Here is a 20347-nt window from a genome sequence, read left to right on the forward strand (position 1 = left end):
TTCTGTAACATGTCTTCCATTCTATCAAATGAGACCAAGAAATCGCAAATACAACTATAAAAAACATACGAAAAAACACTGCAAATTCGCTGTTTTAATCGAAAAATCATGATTTCAGTTTTTTTCTCTCATTATACACAGTGTGCTGCAGGATCTGTTTTATGTGGTGCACACATACCACATAGATGTATTCTCTCATATCTAGGCCCAAATGTACCACTCACAGTTTATCAGAGTGAGCTGAGCTCATGGCGTAGATCTACGGTTTGGACACTCACCGTAAAGCCGTAGATCTACGGGACGGAACCTGAAAGGGTTAAATTATGGGGAATCAAATACAAAATGGGAACTGACATAGTTACTTTTTGCTGATGATACTGTGATTATGGGAGATTCTAAAGAAAAACTGCCAACGTTAGTGGACGAGTTTGGGAGTGTGTGTCAAGGTAGAAAATTGAAAGTCAACATAGAAAAGAGTAAGGTGATGAGGGTATCAAATGATTTAGATAAAGAAAAATTGTATATCAAATTGGAGAGGAGGAGTATGGAAGAAGCGAATGGTTTTAGATATTTAGGAGTTGATGTGTCACCAGATGGATTTATGAAGGATGATGTTAATCATAATAATTGATGAAGGAAAAAAGGCGAGTGGTGTGTTGAGGTACAGTGGACCTTCGACATTCAATACTAATCCGTTCCTGAGAGCTATCGAATGTCGAAAATATCGAAAGTCGAATTAATTTTCCCCATAAGAAATAATGGAAATCAAATTAATCCTTGCAAGACACCCAAAAGTATGAAAAAAAAAAATTACCACATGAAATATTAAGTTTAATGCAATAGAATAATCACAATAACAACAATAACAATAGAATAATTGACACTTACCTTTAATGAAGATCTGGTGATGATTGATGGGATGGGAGGAGGGGAGAGTGTCGAAGTTGTTAATGTTTAGAAGAGGAATCCCCTTCCATTAGGACTTGAGGTAGCAAGTTCTTTTCCAGGGTTACTTCCCTTCTTCTTTTAATGCCACTAGGACCAGCTTGAGAGTCACTGGACCTCTGTCGCCGTTCCTTTAAGATTTGTCTAAAATGGGCCATAACATTGTCATTGTAATAGTCACCAGCACGGCTTGCAATAGCTGTGTTAGGGTGATTTTCATCCATAAAGGTTTGCAGTTCAACCCACTTTGCACACATTTCCTTAATTTTTGAAGTAGGCACAATGGAGTCCACAACTGGCATAGGCTTCTCAGGGTTAGCCCCAAACCCTTCAAAATCTTTCTTAATTTCCATACTAATTCTCACCCTTTTTACCACAGGGTTGGCACTAGAAGCTTTCTTTGGGCCCGTGGTGACTTATTTTGCAGAAACAAGCACCAAAAACAGTGATAATATGGATAATATGGAATGTACCAAATGTATCCTTAGATGCGCGCACACTGGCTGGCTTGTAAACACTGGCACACATGGGGCAGTTCAGGCCACACGTGGACACGTCTCGCAAGAATCGTATCGAATGTCAGGTTTTCCATCGAATGTCGAGGCAAAATTTTTGCGTTAAAATGCATCGAATGTCGGATTTATTGAATGTCGATGCCATCGAATGTCGGGGGTCCACTGTATATGTGGAAACAAAAAACGTAATCTATGGAGGCAAAGAGGGGAATGTATGAAAGCATAGTGGTACCAACTCTCTTATATGGGTGTGAAGCTAGGGTTGTAAATGCTGCAGCGAAGAGGCGGTTGGAGGCAGTGGAGATGTCCTGTCTAAGGGCAATATGTGGTGTAAATATTATGCAGAAAATTCGGAGTGTGGAAATTAGGAGAAGGTGTGGAGTTAATAGAAGTATTAGTCAGAGGACTGAAGAGGGGTTGTTGAAGTGGTTTGGTCATTTAGAGAGAATGGATCAAAGTAGAATGACATGGAGAGGGTATAAATCTGTAGGGAAAGGAAGGCAGGGTAGGAGTCGTCCTCGAAAAGGTTGGAGGGAGGGGGTAAAGGAGGTTTTGTGGGCGAGGGGCTTGGACTTCAAGCAAGCGTGCATGAGCATGTTAGATAAGAGTGAATGGAGACGAATGGTACTTGGGACCTAACGAGCTGTTGGAATGTGAGCAAGGTAATATTTAGTGAAGGGATTCAGGGAAACCGGTTATTTTCATATAGTCGGACTTGAGTCCTGGAAATGGGAAGTACAATGCCTGCACTTTAAAGGAGGGGTTTGGGATATTGGCAGTTTGGAGGGATATGTTGTGTATCTTTATAGGTATATGCTTCTAAACTGTTGTATTCTGAGCACCTCTGCAAAAACAGTGATAATGTGTGAGTGAGGTGAAAGTGTTGAATGATGATGAAAGTATTTTCTTTTTGGGGATTTTCTTTCTTTTTTGGGTCACCCTGCCTCGGTGGGAGATGGCCAACTTGTTAAAAAAAAAAAATTGAAAATTGCCAATACTATCTTAACCCTTAAACGGTCCAAATGTATATATATGTTCACTCGCATAGTGCCCCAAATTTTTTGAGAGAGAAAAAATTGTCTTTTTTTAATAGGAAAAAAGAGCATATGATACCCAGGCGTCCCCAATTATTTTAATATGGCGCACAGTGAGTGCGCACACCCATTCTCTCATGTCTATGTGACTCAGGCTTATCGTGGCAATGTTGAATGAATGGCAAAGAAAACGAATATATACGTTTGGGGCGCTACGCACGTGAACGTATATATACATTTGGACCGTTTAAGGGTTAAGAGCAAGGCAAGTGCCGAAAATAATAAACATGAATGTAATTGAAAATCGTCTTAGTAGTGAAGCACTCTAAACCATGCCAACTCTGATAACAATGACTAATTTTAACACAATTTTTCTCCCACTGGCTTTGTCCTCTGAACAAGCATGGTACTCTGCATACTTTGTGTCTACTTGGCTATTGGGAGTCCAATATACAATGAATCATTTGAAAAGCTAATTAAAGTCTATTTGAAAGTTCTACAACATGTTTGTGAAAGGAAAATTTAGAAAGATGGTGTGATTAAAAAATAAGAAATTTAAATCTTAACTATTTGGCAGATGGAAAATAATATATACAGTGGACCCCCGGTTAACGATTTTAATCCGTGCAAGAGGGCTCATCGTTATGCGAAATAATCGTTATGCGAATTAATTTTCCCCATAAGAAATAATGGAAATAAAATTAATCCGTGCAAGACGCCCAAAAGTATGAAAAAAAATTTTTTTTACCACATGAAATGTTAATTTTAATACACACAAACTGAAAAAGGCATGCACAATTACATGACACTTACTTTTATTGAAGATCTGGTGATGATTGATGGGATGGGAGGAGGGGAGAGCATTATCTTCTTACTGTTTAGAAGGGGAATCCCCTTCCATTAGGACTTGAGGTAGCAAGTCCTTTTCTGGGGTTACTTCCCTTCTTCTTTTAATGCCACTAGGACCAGCTTCAGAGTCACTGGACCTCTGTCGCACAACAAATCTGTCCATAGAGCTCTGTACCTCCCGTTTCTTCAAGACTTTCCTAAAATGGGCCATAACATTGTCATTGAAATAGTCACAAGCACGGCTTGCAACAGCTGTGTCAGGGTGATTTTCATCTATAAAGGTTTGCAGTTCAAACCACTCTGCACACATTTCCTTAATCTTTGAAGTAGGCACAATGGATTCCACAACTGGCATAGGCTTCTCAGGGTTAGCCCCAAACCCTTCAAAATCTTTCTTAATTTCCATACTAATTCTCACCCTTTTTACCACAGGGTTGGCACTAGAAGCTTTCTTGGGGCCCATGGTCACTTATTTTCCAGAAACACCACCGAAAACACTGTAATAATACGAAATATTCCGAGTGTATGCTTGGATGTTACCGCGGAGGCTGGCTGGTAAACAATGGGACGGCCGGCACATGTGAGGGCACATTGGACGCGTCTCGGACGAAAATCGGTATGCGGGTTTTTAATCGGTATGCGGGGCAAAAATTTTGCGATAAAAGTAATCGTTATGCGGAAAAATCGCTATGCGATGCCATCGTTATGCGGGGGTCCACTGTATTAATGCACTTAGTACAAGGTCACAAATTTGCTGACTTATTGTAATGGGTTCAAGAAGGAAAAATTTAAATTTAGAACGGATATAGGAAAGCATTGCTTTGGTAATAGAGTAGTGGGTGTATGGAACAAACTCCCCAGTAGCATCACTGAAGCTAAAATCTTGTGTAGTTTTAAAAATAGGTTAGACAGGTACATGAGTGGGTGTGGATGGGTGTGACATGGACCTGCCTAGTATAGGCCAATAGGCCTGCTGCAGTGCTCCTTTTTCATGTTCTTAAAGCAAGTGCCATATTAACAAGGTGTACCTGTATTTAATTTTTTACAGAGTGGGTGAGTAATCCAGAGGAAGGTCTTGGTCAAATAACTGAAAGCTTCACTGACCCTAGTACCTAATGTCTGGAGAAATTGTCCCCATTTAAAAGGAACTTTTAAATGTTAAGGAAGAAAGGGAGGCGGTAATTTCATGCACTGGCCAGGGAGGTATACCATCTTTCAGGAGTGAAGAAGAGCAGAATGTAAGTGTGGGGGAGGTACGTGAGGCATTACGTAGAATGAAAGGGGGTAAAGCAGCTGGAACTGATGGGATCATGACAGAAATGTTAAAAGCAGGGGGGGATATAGTGTTGGAGTGGTTGGTACTTTTGTTTAATAAATGTATGAAAGAGGGGAAGGTACCTAGGGATTTGCAGAGAGCATGTATAGTCCCGTTATAAAGGGAAAGAGGACAAAAGAGATTGTAAAAATTATAGAGGAATAAGTTTACTGAGTATACCAGGAAAAGTATACGGTAGGGTTATAATTGAAAGAATTAGAGGTAAGACAGAATGTAGGATTGCGGATGAGCAGGGAGGCTTCAGAGTGGGTAGGGGATGTGTAGATCAAGTGTTTACATTGAAGCATATATGTGAACAGTATTTAGATAAAGGTAGGGAACTTTTTATTGCATTTATGGATTTAGAAAAGGCATATGATAGAGTGGATAGAGGAGCAATGTGGCAGATGTTGCAAGTATATGGAATAGGTGGTAAGTTACTAAATGCTGTAAAGAGTTTTTATGAGGATAGTGAGGCTCAGGTTAGGGTGTGTAGAAGTGAGGGAGAATACTTCCCGGTAAAAGTAGGTCTTAGACAGGGATGTGTAATGTCACCATGGTTGTTTAATATATTTATAGATGGGGTTGTAAAAGAAGTAAATGCTAGGGTGTTCGGGAGAGGGGTGGGATTAAATTATGGGGAATCAAATTCAAAATGGGAATTGACGCAGTTACTTTTTGCTGATGATACTGTGCTTATGGGAGATTCTAAAAAAAAAAATTGAAAAGGTTAGTGGATGAGTTTGAGAATGTGTGTAAAGGTAGAAAGTTGAAAGTGAACATAGAAAAGAGTAAGGTGATGAGGGTATCAAATGATTTAGATAAAGAAAAATTGGATATCAAATTGGGGAGGAGGAGTATGGAAGAAGTGAATGTTTTCAGATACTTGGGAGTTGACGTGTCGGCGGATGGATTTATGAAGGATGAGGTTAATCATAGAATTGATGAGGGAAAAAAGGTGAGTGGTGCGTTGAGGTATATGTGGAGTCAAAAAACGTTATCTATGGAGGCAAAGAAGGGAATGTATGAAAGTATAGTAGTACCAACACTCTTATATGGATGTGAAGCTTGGGTGGTAAATGCAGCAGCGAGGAGACGGTTGGAGGCAGTGGAGATGTCCTGTCTAAGGGCAATGTGTGGTGTAAATATTATGCAGAAAATTCGGAGTGTGGAAATTAGGAGAAGGTGTAGAGTTAATAAAAGCATTAGTCAGAGGGCAGAAGAGGGGTTGTTGAGGTGGTATGGTCATTTAGAGAGAATGGATCAAAGTAGAATGACATGGAAAGCATATAAATCTATAGGGGAAGGAAGGAGGGGTAGGGGTCGTCCTCGAAAGGGTTGGAAAGAGGGGGTAAAGGAGGTTTTGTGGGCTAGGGGCTTGGACTTCCAGCAAGCGTGCATGAGCGTATTAGATAGGAGTGAATGGAGGCGAATGATACTTGGGACCTGACGATCTGTTGGAGTGTGAGCAGGGTAATATTTAGTGAAGGGATTCAGGGAAACCGGTTATTTTCATATAGTCGGACTTGAGTCCTGGAAATGGGAAGTACAATGCCTGCACTCTAAAGGAGGGGTTTGGGATATTGGCAGTTTGGAGGGATATGTTGTGTATCTTTATACGTATATGCTTCTGAACTGTTGTATTCTGAGCACCTCTGCAAAAGCAGTGATAATGTGTGAGTGTGGTGAAAGTGTTGAATGATGATGAAAGTATTTTCTTTTTGTGGTTTTTCTTTCTTTTTTGGGTCACCCTGCCTCGGTGGGAGACGGCCGACTTGTTGAAAAAAAAAAAAAATTATCAATCCAACATACAAATGACACAACAGTATCACACACAACAACCACAGCCTACAATGGCCTCTCTCAGTCTTTCCATCCATAAGTGAATGTAAGCACATGAAGTGCAAGGTATTCAATAAATAAAAAACAAAGAAGGCCTAATACTGTGACTGGAAAAATACACAAGTAAGCTGCACACAGGAGAAAGAAACTTATGAAGATGTTTCAGTTAGACTTGGACCATTAAATAGTCATAATAGTGACTAGTTAATGGTACAGGTCAGACCAAAATGTTGTCATAAGTTTCTTTATATGTGAGGGTTATTTGTGTATTTGATAAATAAGCATGTGTTGGTGTAGTGATCACCACCCCAAGCTGCCTCTGTCTGCATCCTCATAACATTACTATAACAGATAGTATTCATTACCATACATACAACATACACTGTACATACCTGCTTAAGTTGTTTCTTCTGTTTGGCAATGGAGGGAAATTCATCTTTAATGAGGTGTGCGAGAGGCCCCAAAATCTGCTTGTCCAGAGCATCTTCATACTCCACCACATCCAAGCCCATTGCCTGCTGCACCTCCACCACTCTTGCTACCACACTCCTGAAACCAAAGTATGGTCCATAAACTATACTTAAAAGTCACTAAAAAAATTAACTGCACTATTTAATTATAACTACAGTACTAATCTTCACACCATAGTAATAACATTACATTTACCCAAGAGTTGTAGCTAAATGCATTATTCACTGAACATCTTGTAGCTGAAATATGTATGTTCAACTTATAGTAGTTTAAAAGATGCATGCAGAAAGAGAGACCTGTATCAGTACAAGGTTTAAAAAGTTCTCGTTGTCCAACTTGCTATTTTTCTCGCAGTTGTGGTAGTAATACTATTATCTTTTTTAAACTTATCTCCTCCAACTTGCTTACCTCCAGATACAATGCCTCAATATTCTCTAGTACTCTGGTGTATTTTAACCCTTTAATGTTTCACCATACAAACACTGGAGAGATTTTGATGTGCTGCTAGTATTATAGACTGACCCATTCTAAGACCTTTTTACTGCTCTGATTTTTGCAGTACCTTTCATGGTTTTTTTATGGATTTTTGAAAGTGAGTGCAAACAGTCATTTTTCATCCTACAAGGATCTGATAGAGAAAACTGAACAGTAAGACAGTGTTAAAATGATCATTATAACACTTCAGTATTATAATGATTATAACACACAACCTGTTTTAATAGTAGTGATACACCCAACTGTTCTCCCAATTACTTTTCTATATGACTGCCAACAATAGCTGTACAGATGTAGAGAGCTATAATTATGGTATCCTGTCTCCTTCGTATAATTTACCATAACTATCACTTTCTAGGTAGTAGATTGGTAGACTGCAACTGCCCAAGGAGGTACTACCGTCCTGCCAAGTGAGTGTAAAACGAAAGCCTGTAATTGTTTTATATGATGGTAGGATTGCTGGTGTCTTTTTTCTGTCTCATAAACATGCAAGATTTCAGGTACTGTATGTCTTACTACTTCTACTTACACTTAGGTCACGCTACATTTGCACGTACAAACATATTATACCCACCCCTCTAGGTTTCCTTCTATTTTCCTTCTAGTTCTTGTTCTAGTTTATTTCCTCTTATCTCCATGAGAAAGTGGAACAGAATTCTTCCTCTGTAAGCCATAAACTCTCGAAACTCTTCAAAGGTATATCAAAGGTATGCGTGTTGTAAGAGGCAACTAAAATGCCAGGAGCAAGGGGCTAGTAATCCCTTATCCTATATATATATTACTAAATTTAGAAAGGGAAACTTTTGTTTTTCCTTTAGGGTCACCCTGCCTCGGTGGGATATGGCCGGTTTGTTGAAAGATGAAGAACAACTATCACTTTCCAATAGTTATATACACATCCTGCTTCTTGAGCTCAGTTTATCAACTACTCTTAACTAAGTAATACAGTCGCAAAAAGGCAATTTTGACAATGCAGAAACCACGTGGAAATGGAAATCTTGAGCTAAAGTTTTCCATCCCCGTGTGGTTTGTTATGCATAACTTGTTCAACACCACTTTTATACAGTAAATAATACAAAATTCTCTCTCTTGTCCTCCATATTGCCAATCTTAAAAAAATTTCCTTTGGTTTTCCAAATTTTTTATGAGCTTCTTTATGCCATATCAAGATATTTATCATAGCTTCTCTTCTATCTTACAATAAATGCAAATTTTATATTCTTTTTTTTTTACCTCATGTTTCTTGTGTACTGTGCATGTACCATATATATAGTACTGTACAATAAAATGGTGTTGCATAAAAAATTGTTTGGAAACTTTTATACAACTATTTTAAAGATTAATCTTATTGTGTCTTTTGTTATATTCTTTTCATGTAAATTCTCAAAAAGTTTGGTCATGTATTATACATAGCAAGGCATTCTTTCAGTTTTTTTGTCTTTTAAAGAACTGGTAACCCCTTAAATGGTATCATCAATGGCTTTCCATCTCATGTTTAGAAAGTTCTTGTTATCCAACTTGCCATTTTTCTTGCAGCTGCAGTAGTAATACTATTATGCTCTTTGAGCCTATTTCCTCCAACATGGCTGCTTCCAGATACGATACCTTAATATTCTCAAGCACTCTGTGGTGTGTTTTCATCCCTTTAATGTTCCACCATACAAATACTGGAGGGAATTTAATGTGATTTTATTCTATTAGAGATGGGCCCATTCTAAGACCTTTTACTCCTGTGATTTTTGCAGTATCTTTCATAGTTTTTTATAGATTTTTGAAAGCGAATCTAATGATTATTTCAACTTATGAGCAACTGGGAACAGCCCGCTCCAAACTCTGGAACTTCGCAGCTTCACATCTCATCTCAACATTCACTCTCCTTGAGACGGCATAAGAAATATCTGATCTGTTACTTAGATGATGATAAGTTCCCCATTGTGAGTTCAGTCTAGGATCCAGAACCTATCGAGATACAGGCCCAGATATGGACCCTTGTCCATTAAAGGGTGTTAATTGTGCTTTGAACTCTTCCTATTTTGATTTCCTTATTTTCTTTAGGAGTGTGACATGTGCTGTAGTTACACCTGATGATACTAGATTCAAAGCTGAAGTGATACAGATAATGTGCAGTAGTTATAAAAGATGATACTAAAGACAGATGTACTATATTTAATGTACTAAATAGCCAAAGGGATACACATTGTGAGTGAGAGAAGTATGTCATACAGCAGTTACAATCAATAACACTAATGATGGCTGTTTAATGTACTGAACAACTAAAGTGGGGATGCTAGAGAACAAATAATGTGAACCTGAGTGGTACAGAAGGAAAGGCAGACTTAAGTGAGTTCTACAACTAAAATTTCAAAATTATGCAGTTACTGGTAATTCAAAATAAGACACCATAAATATAATGCTTCTCTGGAAACTACAAAAAGAGGTAATGGGCAGTAAAATAAAGGTGATATTATCAACCAATAAAGATACTATACACAAATAACCCGTGACTTTGTAAATGGTCCAAGTCGGACCGAAACGTCGTCATAAGTTTTTCTCTTTTATGTGCGGGTTATTTGTGTATCGTTCCAGTCACGGTATTGTGCCTTTTTTTGTTATTAATAAAGATACTAAGGTGAACTATTAGTATTATAGTTACATCAAGCACTAAACCAATGTGGGTCATTCAGTACAAGGAACAATGAAGGTTCAATCCTCCATCTGCTAAATGCAAGACACACACGAACGCTATTTTCAATCAGGCTTACTGACCAGTACCGGTTTAGTGTTTCCCCATAAAGTATGTAACTCATAATTTTGTTAGTACAATATGCACCACATGATACTGACTCTGCCCAAAATGCACTGCATGCTAGTGGCTCTGTCCAAAATACACCGCATGCTAGTGGCTCTGTCCAAAATGCACCGCATGCTAGTGGCTCTGCCCAAAATGCACCGCATGCTAGTGGCCCTGTCCAAAATGCACCACGTGCTAGTGGCTCTGTGCAAAATGTACAGCATGCTAGTGGCTCTGTCCAAAATGCACCGCGTGCTAGTGGCTCTGTCCAAAATGCACCGCGTGCTAGTGGCTCTGTCCAAAATGCACTGCATGCTAGTGGCTCTGTCCAAAATGCACCACGTGCAAGTGGCTCTGTCCAAAATGCACTGTGTGCTAGTGGCTCTGTCCAAAATGCAATGCATGCTAGTGGCTCTGTCCAAAATGCACCACATGCTAGTGGCTGTGCCCAAAATGCACTGCGTGCTAGTGGCTCTGTCCAAAATGCACTGTATGCTAGTGGCTCTGTCCAAAATGCACTGCGTGCTAGTGGCTCTGCCCAAAATGTACCACATGCTAGTGGCTCTGCCCAAAATGACTGCACGTTAGTGGCTTTCTTTTGTACCTAGCTATACAGTGGAACCTCTACTTACAAGTTTAATCCGTTCCGTGATCTTGCTCACGTCTGGATTTGCTCATTTGCTGAATCAATTTTCCTCATTTAAATTAATTGAAATGGAATTAATTTGTTCCAGTGGAATTCCAGCCATGACAAAATACTTCAATAATTTCCCTAATATCAACTCTACGGCTTATTTATCTATCATAATTCACCTAATATGACAAACAATATTAATAACATAGAAACATGATATATACACTAAAATGAATAAAGTACACATCATTACGTATGTGCTAGTGGTGGTGACAGCAGCCATTGTTGTTGGGGTTTATAGGGCTACTTCATGTTGTCTGCCACAGCTGCTTTATGTTGTCTGCCACTGCTGCTTCATGTCTGCCACTGCTGCTTCATGTTGTCTGCCACTGCTGCTTCATGTTGTCTGTTACTGCTGCTTCATGTTGTCTGCCACTGCTGCTTCATGTTGTCTGCCACTGCTGCTTCATGTTGTCTACCACTGCTGCTTCATGTTGTCTGCCACTGCTACCTCATGATGTCTGCCACTGCTGCTTCATGTTGTCTGCCACTGCTGCTTCATGTTGTCTGCCACTGCTGCTTCATGTTGTCTGTTACTGCTGCTTCATGATGTCTGCCACTGCTGCTTCATGTTGTCTGCCACTGCTGCTTCATGTTGTCTGCCACTGCTGCTTCATGTTGTTTGCCACTGCTACCTCATGATGTCTGCCACTGCTGCTTCATGTTGTCTGCCACTGCTGCTTCAAGTCATTTGCCACTGCTACCTCATGTCATCTGCCACTGCTGCTTCGTGTTGTCTGCCACTGCTACCACATGATGTCTGCCACTGCTGCTACATGTTGTCTGCCACTGCTGCTTCATGTTGTCTGTCACTGCTACCTCCTGATGTCTGCTCCCACTTTTGCTAGCATGTTGAAGAGCTTTCCAATATGTGAAGGTCGAGGGGCAGTGCCAGTCAGACAGGTATTGGACGGTGACGTCATTTGTTTACTTTTGAAAATTGCCAAAGAATCAAGCTCAATTTCAAGGTACTTTTCGTGAAACCAATCAAAATCATATCTATTTCTGTAGTATATCTTCTATTCTATCAAATGAAACAAAAAAAAACAAAAAAAAAACAAGAATACAACCATAAAAACCACATGAAAATATACTGGTAAGGGGAGGCTAATGGCTGAGACGTGAACTCCGTTATTTATGGTCCAATTTCTTTCATTTTTGGTGTACGTTAAGAAGCATCTTTCCATCATATATTGCCTAAGTTTCAATAAGACCGTCCAACAAACAACTGAGATCCAATTCCCTAGAAGAGCAAGAACCCTCACCAGCGTCAAGGAACCTCCCTTGAGGCCCACTCGCATCTGGAAATTTCGCTCGTGCCTGGAAGCAAAAATCGACAGAGCAACTGCTTGTATCTGGAAAAACTTGCATGTGGATGCACTCGTACATAGAGGTTCCAATGTATTTTATTATGTGTAAACTACATATTTGTACACTGCAGAAATCAATTATTTGTATAACAGTTTCCTTATACTAAAGTGTAGTGTTAGTACAGTACAGTGGAACCCCGGATTTCGGCCGTAATCCATTCCAGAAGGTCAGCCTAAATTCGAAAAGGCCGAAAACCTTAGTAATATTACCCATAAGAATTAATGTACGTAAATACAATTAATCCGTTCCGGACACCCAAAAATATAAACAAAAAAAAAACATTTTTTTAAAGATTAACTATAGTTTTACATACACAGAACAAAGAGAACTAAATAAAATGACAAATGAAATGGATAAATGAACATTTAACATCACATTTACCTTTACTGAAGATTCTTGTTGGCGTATGGAAGACAAGGAGGAGAGAGGGAGAACTGATTATTGTTTGGAAGGGAAACCCCCTCCATAAGGCCTTCACGTATCAAGTCCCTATCTGGGGTTACTTCCCTTCTTTGTCTTTTACTGGCACTAGGATCAGCTTGAGAGTCACTGCACCCGTCACACAAAAAAAAACTGTCCATAGAGGTCTGTTTCTGACATCTCTTGAAGATTTGCTGGAAGTGGGACAAGGTTTTGTCACTGAACATGTTGCAGACATGGCTTGTTTCAGTTTGGTCAGGGTGATATTTCTCCACAAAACTTTGCACCCCCCTGGCAAGCTCGAGCACATGTACACCACTTTCGTACTATGCTACAATTTCTTTCTTGAATTCTATAGTGTTTCTCACATTCTTAGGGCCCATGGTGGCCCATTTCAAAGTAGCACTCAATAAACAACCACAAAAAACAATGGATTATAATGAAATGTTTGGACGAATCCTAGGTAGTAGGTTGGTAGACAGCAACCGCCCAGGGAGGTACTACCATCCTGCCAAGTGAATGTAAAACGAAAGCTGTAATCGTTTTACATGATGGTAGGATTGCTGGTGTCCTTTTTTCTGTCTCATAAACATGCAAGATTTCAGGTACATCTTGCTACTTCTACTTACACTTAGGTCACACTACACATACATGTTTTTTTTTTTTTTTTTTTCAACAAGTCGGTCGTCTCCCACCGAGGCAGGGTGACCCAAAAAAAAAGAAAGAAAATCCCCAAAAAGAAAATACTTTCATCATCATTCAACACTTTCACCACACTCACACATTATCACTGCTTTTGCAGAGGTGCTCAGAATATAACAGTTTAGAAGCATATACGTATAGAGATACACAACATATCCCTCCAAACTGCCAATATCCCAAACCCCTCCTTTAAAGTGCAGGCATTGTACTTCCCATTTCCAGGACTCAAGTCCGACTATATGAAAATAACCGGTTTCCCTGAATCCCTTCACTAAATATTACCCTGCTCACACTCCAACAGATCGTCAGGTCCCAAGTATCATTCGTCTCCATTCACTCCTATCTAACACGCTCGTGCACGCTTGCTGGAAGTCCAAGCCCCTCACCCACAAAACCTCCTTTACCCCCTCTTTCCAACCCTTTCGAGGACGACCCCTACCCCTCTTTCCTTCCCCTATAGATTTATATGCTTTCCATGTCATTCTACTTTGATCCATTCTCTCTAAATGACCAAACCACCTCAACAACCCCTCTTCTGCCCTCTGACTAATGCTTTTATTAACTCCACACCTTCTCCTAATTTCCACACTCCGAATTTTCTGCATAATATTTACACCACACATTGCCCTTAGACAGGACATCTCCACTGCCTCCAACCGTCTCCTCGCTGCTGCATTTACCACCCAAGCTTCACATCCATATAAGAGTGTTGGTACTACTATACTTTCATACATTCCCTTCTTTGCCTCCATAGATAACGTTTTTTGACTCCACATATACCTCAACGCACCACTCACCTTTTTTCCCTCATCAATTCTATGATTAACCTCATCCTTCATAAATCCATCCTCCGACACGTCAACTCCCAAGTATCTGAAAACATTCACTTCTTCCATACTCCTCCTCCCCAATTTGATATCCAATTTTTCTTTATCTAAATCATTTGATACCCTCATCACCTTACTCTTTTCTATGTTCACTTTCAACTTTCTACCTTTACACACATTCTCAAACTCATCCACTAACCTTTGCAATTTTTTTTTAGAATCTCCCATAAGCACAGTATCATCAGCAAAAAGTAACTGTGTCAATTCCCATTTTGAATTTGATTCCCCATAATTTAATCCCACCCCTCTCCCGAACACCCTAGCATTTACTTCTTTTACAACCCCATCTATAAATATATTAAACAACCATGGTGACATTACACATCCCTGTCTAAGACCTACTTTTACCGGGAAGTATTCTCCCTCTCTTCTACACACCCTAACCTGAGCCTCACTATCCTCATAAAAGCTCTTTACAGCATTTAGTAACTTACCACCTATTCCATATACTTGCAACATCTGCCACATTGCTCCTCTATCCACTATCATATGCCTTTTCTAAATCCATAAATGCAATAAAAACTTCCCTACCTTTATCTAAATACTGTTCACATATATGCTTCAATGTAAACACTTGATCTACACATCCCCTACCCACTCTGAAACCTCCTTGTTCGTCCGCAATTCTACATTCTGTCTTACTTCTAATTCTTTCAATTATAACCCTACCGTATACTTTTCCTGGTATACCCAGTAAACTTATTCCTCTATAATTTTTACAATCTCTTTTGTCCCCTTTCCCTTTATATAAAGGGACTATACATGCTCTCCGCCAATCCCTAGGTACCTTCCCCTCTTTCATACATTTATTAAACAAAAGTACCAACCACTCCAACACTATATCCCCCCCTGCTTTTAACATTTCTGTCATGATCCCATCAGTTCCAGCTGCTTTACCCCCCTTTCATTCTACGTAATGCCTCACATACCTCCACCACACTTACAGTCTGCTCTTCTTCACTCCTAAAAGATGGTATACCTCCCTGGCCAGTGCATGAAATTACCGCCTCCCTTTCTTCCTTAACATTTAAAAGTTCCTCAAAATATTCTCGCCATCTACCTAATACCTCCCTCTCCCCATCTACTAACTCCCCTACTCTGTTTTTAACTGACAAATCCATACTTTCCCTAGGCTTTCTTAACTTGTTTAACTCACTCCAAAATTTTTTCTTATTTTCATTAAAATTTCTTGACAGTGCCTCTCCCATTCTTTCAACATACATGTACAAGCATATATATACACACACCCCTTTGAGTTTTCTTCTATTTTCTTTCTAGTTCTTGTTCTTGTTTATTTCCTCTTACCTCCATGGGGAAGTGGAACAGAGTTCTTCCTCCGTAACCCATGCGTGTTGTAAGAGGCGACTAAAATGCAGGGAGCAAAGGGCTAGTAACCCCTTCTCCTGTATATATTACTAAATGTAAAAGGATAAACTTTTGTTTTTCCTTTTGGGCCACCCCACCTCGGTGGAATACGGCCAGTGTGTTGAAAGAAGAAAGAAGTTTGGATGAATGCGTGAAGTATTCCTCACTCACCGAAACACACAGCCAGACTGACTCACGCACGCAGCGTGGCGGGCAGATGTGTCCAATACGGCTGATTTCCGAGTTGCCGGCTGAAATCCAGGATAGAATTTTGGCCAAAAAAAAAAGCAACCGAAATCCGATTTAGCCGATATCCAGGGGTCCACTGTATAACCAAGGTGACAACACATATGGGGTGTGATAATGTATATACTTAGTATACCTTAAGTGAAAAAGAAAATCTGAAGAACAAGCAATGTTGGGAACTGAATAAACCCAGAAGTGTGTTTAGAAGTGGATTATCATAAGGCAATATCAGGAGCAGTTCCTTTAGGTCTCCCAGGTGTGAGGGACCTCAAGGCACCACTGCACACAAAAGTGCTTTAATAGAACGAAAGAAATGTTACTGTATTCTTACTTTCAAATAAATTTATTTGTAATTTATTATACACCAGTCTGGGTAATAAGAACACTGTAGAATTTAAAGAATAAAAATAAAAATATTGCCTTCATGTTGCACTATAGTCCCACTTGCATTTTCTTAATCTGCTCCTGAATGTCTGTAATATACAATACATACTTGGTGTGCAAAAGAAGAAAATTAAAAGTGAATACAGGAAAGAGTAAGGTTATAAGGATAACAAAAAGATTAGGTGATGAAAGATTGGATATCAGATTGGAGGAAGAGAGTATGGAGGAGGTGAATGTATTCAGATATTTGGGAGTGGACGTGTCAGCGGATGGGTCTATGAAAGATGAGGTGAATCATAGAATTGATGAGGGGAAAAGGGGTGAGCGGTGCACTTAGGAGTCTGTGGAGACAAAGAACTTTGTCCTTGGAGGCAAAGAGGGGAACGTATGAGAGTATAGTTTTACTAACGCATGGGTGATGAATGTTGCAGCGAGGAGAAGGCTGGAGGCAGTGGAGCTGTCATGTCTGAGGGCAATGTGTGGTGTGAATATAATGCAGAGAATTCGTAGTTTGGAAGTTAGGAGGAGGTGCGGGATTACAAAAACTGTTGTCCAGAGGGCTGAGGAAGGGTTGTTGAGGTGATTCGGACATGTAGAGAGAATGGAGCGAAACAGAGTGACTTCAAGAGTGTATCAGTCTGTAGTGGAAGGAAGGCGGGGTAGGGGTCGGCCTAGGAAAGGTTGGAGGGAGGGGGTAAAGGAGGTTTTGTGTGCGAGGGGCTTGGACTTCCAGCAGGCATGCGTGAGCGTGTTTGATAGGAGTGAATGGAGACAAATGGTTTTTAATACTTGACATGCTGTTGGAGTGTGAGCAAAGTAACATTTATGAAGGGGTTCAGGGAAACCGGCAGGCCGGACTTGAGTCCTGGAGATGGGAAGTACAGTGCCTGCACTCTGAAGGAGGGGTGTTAATGTTGCAGTTTAAAAACTGTAGTGTAAAGCACCCTTCTGGCAAGACAGTGATGGAGTGAATGATGGTGAAAATTTTTCTTTTTCGGGCCACCCTGTCTTGGTGGGAATCGGCCAGTGTGATAATAAATAATAATAAATAACTTGGTGTATTACTCCATGGGAAAGTGGACATGAATCTTTCCTCTGTAAGCCATGTATGTCATAAGAGGTGACTAAAATACCAGGAGCAAAGGGCTAGTAACCACTTCTTAATAAATTACTACAGATTTATTTAGCATGTTTATTTGGCACATTTTGGTTATTACACTATTGAAAAATTGCAGCATAATTTTATATAACACTTCGTAAAATTAACTTAACATGGTTTGGTTTGCGGGAGGGGGAAAAAAAATTGGAGCCTCACCCAAGGGATATTTCCCTAGCTCTGGCTACCACCTGGCTGTGGGTGAGACCACTGTCTCCAAGGGGCTGCATGGGGCTTCAAGGCAGCTAAGGATCGCCTCACCTGGCTCCTTTGTGGTAATGCGTCGGGTAATTTCAAGTGTAAGCCCATGGCTATTTACCACTCTAAGAATCCTCGTGCTTTGAAAGGTGTATATAAAAACACCTAATCAGTAATTTGGAGGTCAAACCAGTCAGCATGGATGACAGAGGAAATATTTAGTGACTGGTTTAAGCATCACTTTACTCCTGAAGTCAAGCTTTACCTGCACAGCAACAACCTTGCATTCAAGGCTCTCTTCATTCTTGATAATTCCCGTACTCATCCACAAGCTTTGCTGGATGTGACCCCACATGTAAAAGTTGCATTTTTTACCTCCAAATACAACATCTTTAATACAACCACTGGATCAGAGAGTTATTAAGTCATTCAAGTGTAACTACACAAGAAAAGTGATGAAAAAACTAGTTGCATTAATGGACTCTGACTCCAACCTGGCAGTACCAAGCTTCGGGAATAATGTATAATGTACTGCAGGGTAAAAGAAGCCAGAGATCCATTACAGAATTTATGCACACTCCAATACAACCATCAACTTTAGTACCAGAACCTTAACCCTTAAACTGTCCAAATGTAGATCTACGTTCGCTCGTGTAGCACTCTGAACGTAGATCTACATTTGATTTTACATGCTTTCTTATGTGAAAAAAAATGTAGATCTAAATTCGGAGCGCTACATGAGCGAAGGTAGATCTACGTTTGGACAGTTTAAGGGTTAACCATCCACTTCTGCCGACAACCAACAACCATCCACCTCAGCCCAGTAGGGCCACACCATGCATCTCCATTCTCTTCACTATCATTGACATGCACGAGCAACCACAATTTAAGGAAAATATTATTATTTCTGTTGCATTTGTAGTCTTAAGCAACAACATTATCATTTTCATTTTTGTAAGATCTGGATGTCTAAAAAAAAGTTGTTTGGCTTTTGGGGGGTCCCAGGAATGTAACCCTATTTTTCCCCATAAGTTCTTCAGTTTAAATAACACAGATTTATCTAACACGGCATTTTTCAGGAACATAACTACCATGTAATATGAGGGTCTACTGTAAATGTAAAAAAAAAAAAAAATACATTTCTTTATTTGTAGGCCACCTTACCTCAGTGGGAGACAGTTGTTGTGTTAAAAAAACACTTTTCTTTTTTTGAGTCACCCTGCCTAGGTGGGAGATGGCTGGTATGTTGGAAAAAAAAAAACTCAATATATTAACCTACCTGAGGAGGTCCTGGTGCTCGGGGTTCTCCACTGGAGGGAGACAGCTGAGTGTTTCTTTGAGGGTTTCGGCTGCTTGATATTCTGGCACCTTCCTCTGTAATGAAGAACACATTACAGTATATCCTTATCACTCAAGCCGTGTAAACAATTGTCAAGGAAACCATCCCTTTGAGACTGGTAGAGTTTGAACCTATGGCAAGTGAGTCTTGAAACACCAGGTCAGGGTGGTAATAAATGGTATAAAATACCGACACAATGGAAATATAAACACAAATGCAGTATAATGTGATCCTTTATTGACAACGTTTCACCCACACAGTGGGCTTTCTCAAGTCACACACGGATCTACCTGGGGTTGGAAGGTACGAGAGTATTTATAGTCTATAAATACTCTATAGTCTATAAATACTCTCGTACCTTCCAACCCCAGGTAGATCCGTGTGTGACTTGAGAAAGCCCACAAGTGAGTCTTGAAACACCAGGTCAGGCCTAGTGCTAGCCTAGTGGCTCAACTGGCCAGTGGCTGCTGGCCTGGTGGCTGACACACTGGCCTGGAGTTTTAGGACTCACTTGTCATAGGTACAAACCACAATCATTCCGTGGTTTGTCATCGTCTTATTACAATTTCATGAGACATCCTTTTGATTATATACTTGTAGGGAATAAAATCAAATGGAGAAACAGTAGTATACTATACAGATTTGAAGATTAAGACACACGTGCAACAACACTATACCGATTTACTGGATACAAAGGCATACACTGACAAGTTAGTGTCTTTCGTTGTATACATACTGAGAGTTTACTTTAACCCATTTTAGATTAATATAAATTTGACCGGGCATCCTCATGTAGTCAACAAACTTTAAACCCCACTAACCAGCATAACCAAAGGCATATTGCTGATAGTATTGAAGAAATGTCGTGAACAGTTCCAACAATATATTTTGATTAATGAGTGTAAAGCTGTGTCAGTAGAAATGATAGGTTAGATATTTTAAGTGTCAGTTTTATTTGTGTACCTACTAGTCATATTTTATATTTTATGACTCTGATTAGTAAACTAGCTATTTTGATGATAGAATTTTAGACTACAAAATGTTTGGATAAAGAATGAAAATATTTGGATAATAAATGAAGATATTTACCATGACTAACCCTGTTCTCCTGTATAAATTATTATTATTATTATTATCACACTGGCCGATTCCCACCAAGGCAGGGTGGCCCGAAAAAGAAAAACTTTCACCATCATTCACTCCATCACTGTCTTGCCAGAAGGGTGCTTTACACTACAGTTTTTAAACTGCAACATTAACACCCCTCCTTCAGAGTGCAGGCACTGTACTTCCCATCTCCAGGACTCAAGTCCGGCCTGCCGGTTTCC

General features: G+C 39.8%; 1 protein-coding gene across 1 annotated transcript in view; it reads right to left on the reverse strand.

The window, feature by feature from the left end:
* The window catches only part of LOC128687214 (SH3 domain-binding protein 1), a 165697-nt gene that overhangs the window by 22957 nt on the left and 122393 nt on the right, over positions 1 to 20347 (reverse strand). The window contains exons 3-4 of the mRNA XM_070098468.1: positions 18960 to 19054; positions 6893 to 7049 (exon numbers count right to left, since the gene is read on the reverse strand). Of these exons, the coding sequence (XP_069954569.1) occupies positions 6893 to 7049; positions 18960 to 19054 (252 nt within the window). The remainder of the gene's footprint in view (positions 1 to 6892; positions 7050 to 18959; positions 19055 to 20347) is intronic.

Source organism: Cherax quadricarinatus, chromosome 62 (genome assembly GCF_038502225.1).
Source record: "Cherax quadricarinatus isolate ZL_2023a chromosome 62, ASM3850222v1, whole genome shotgun sequence".
Taxonomy (NCBI): Eukaryota; Metazoa; Arthropoda; class Malacostraca; order Decapoda; family Parastacidae; genus Cherax; species Cherax quadricarinatus.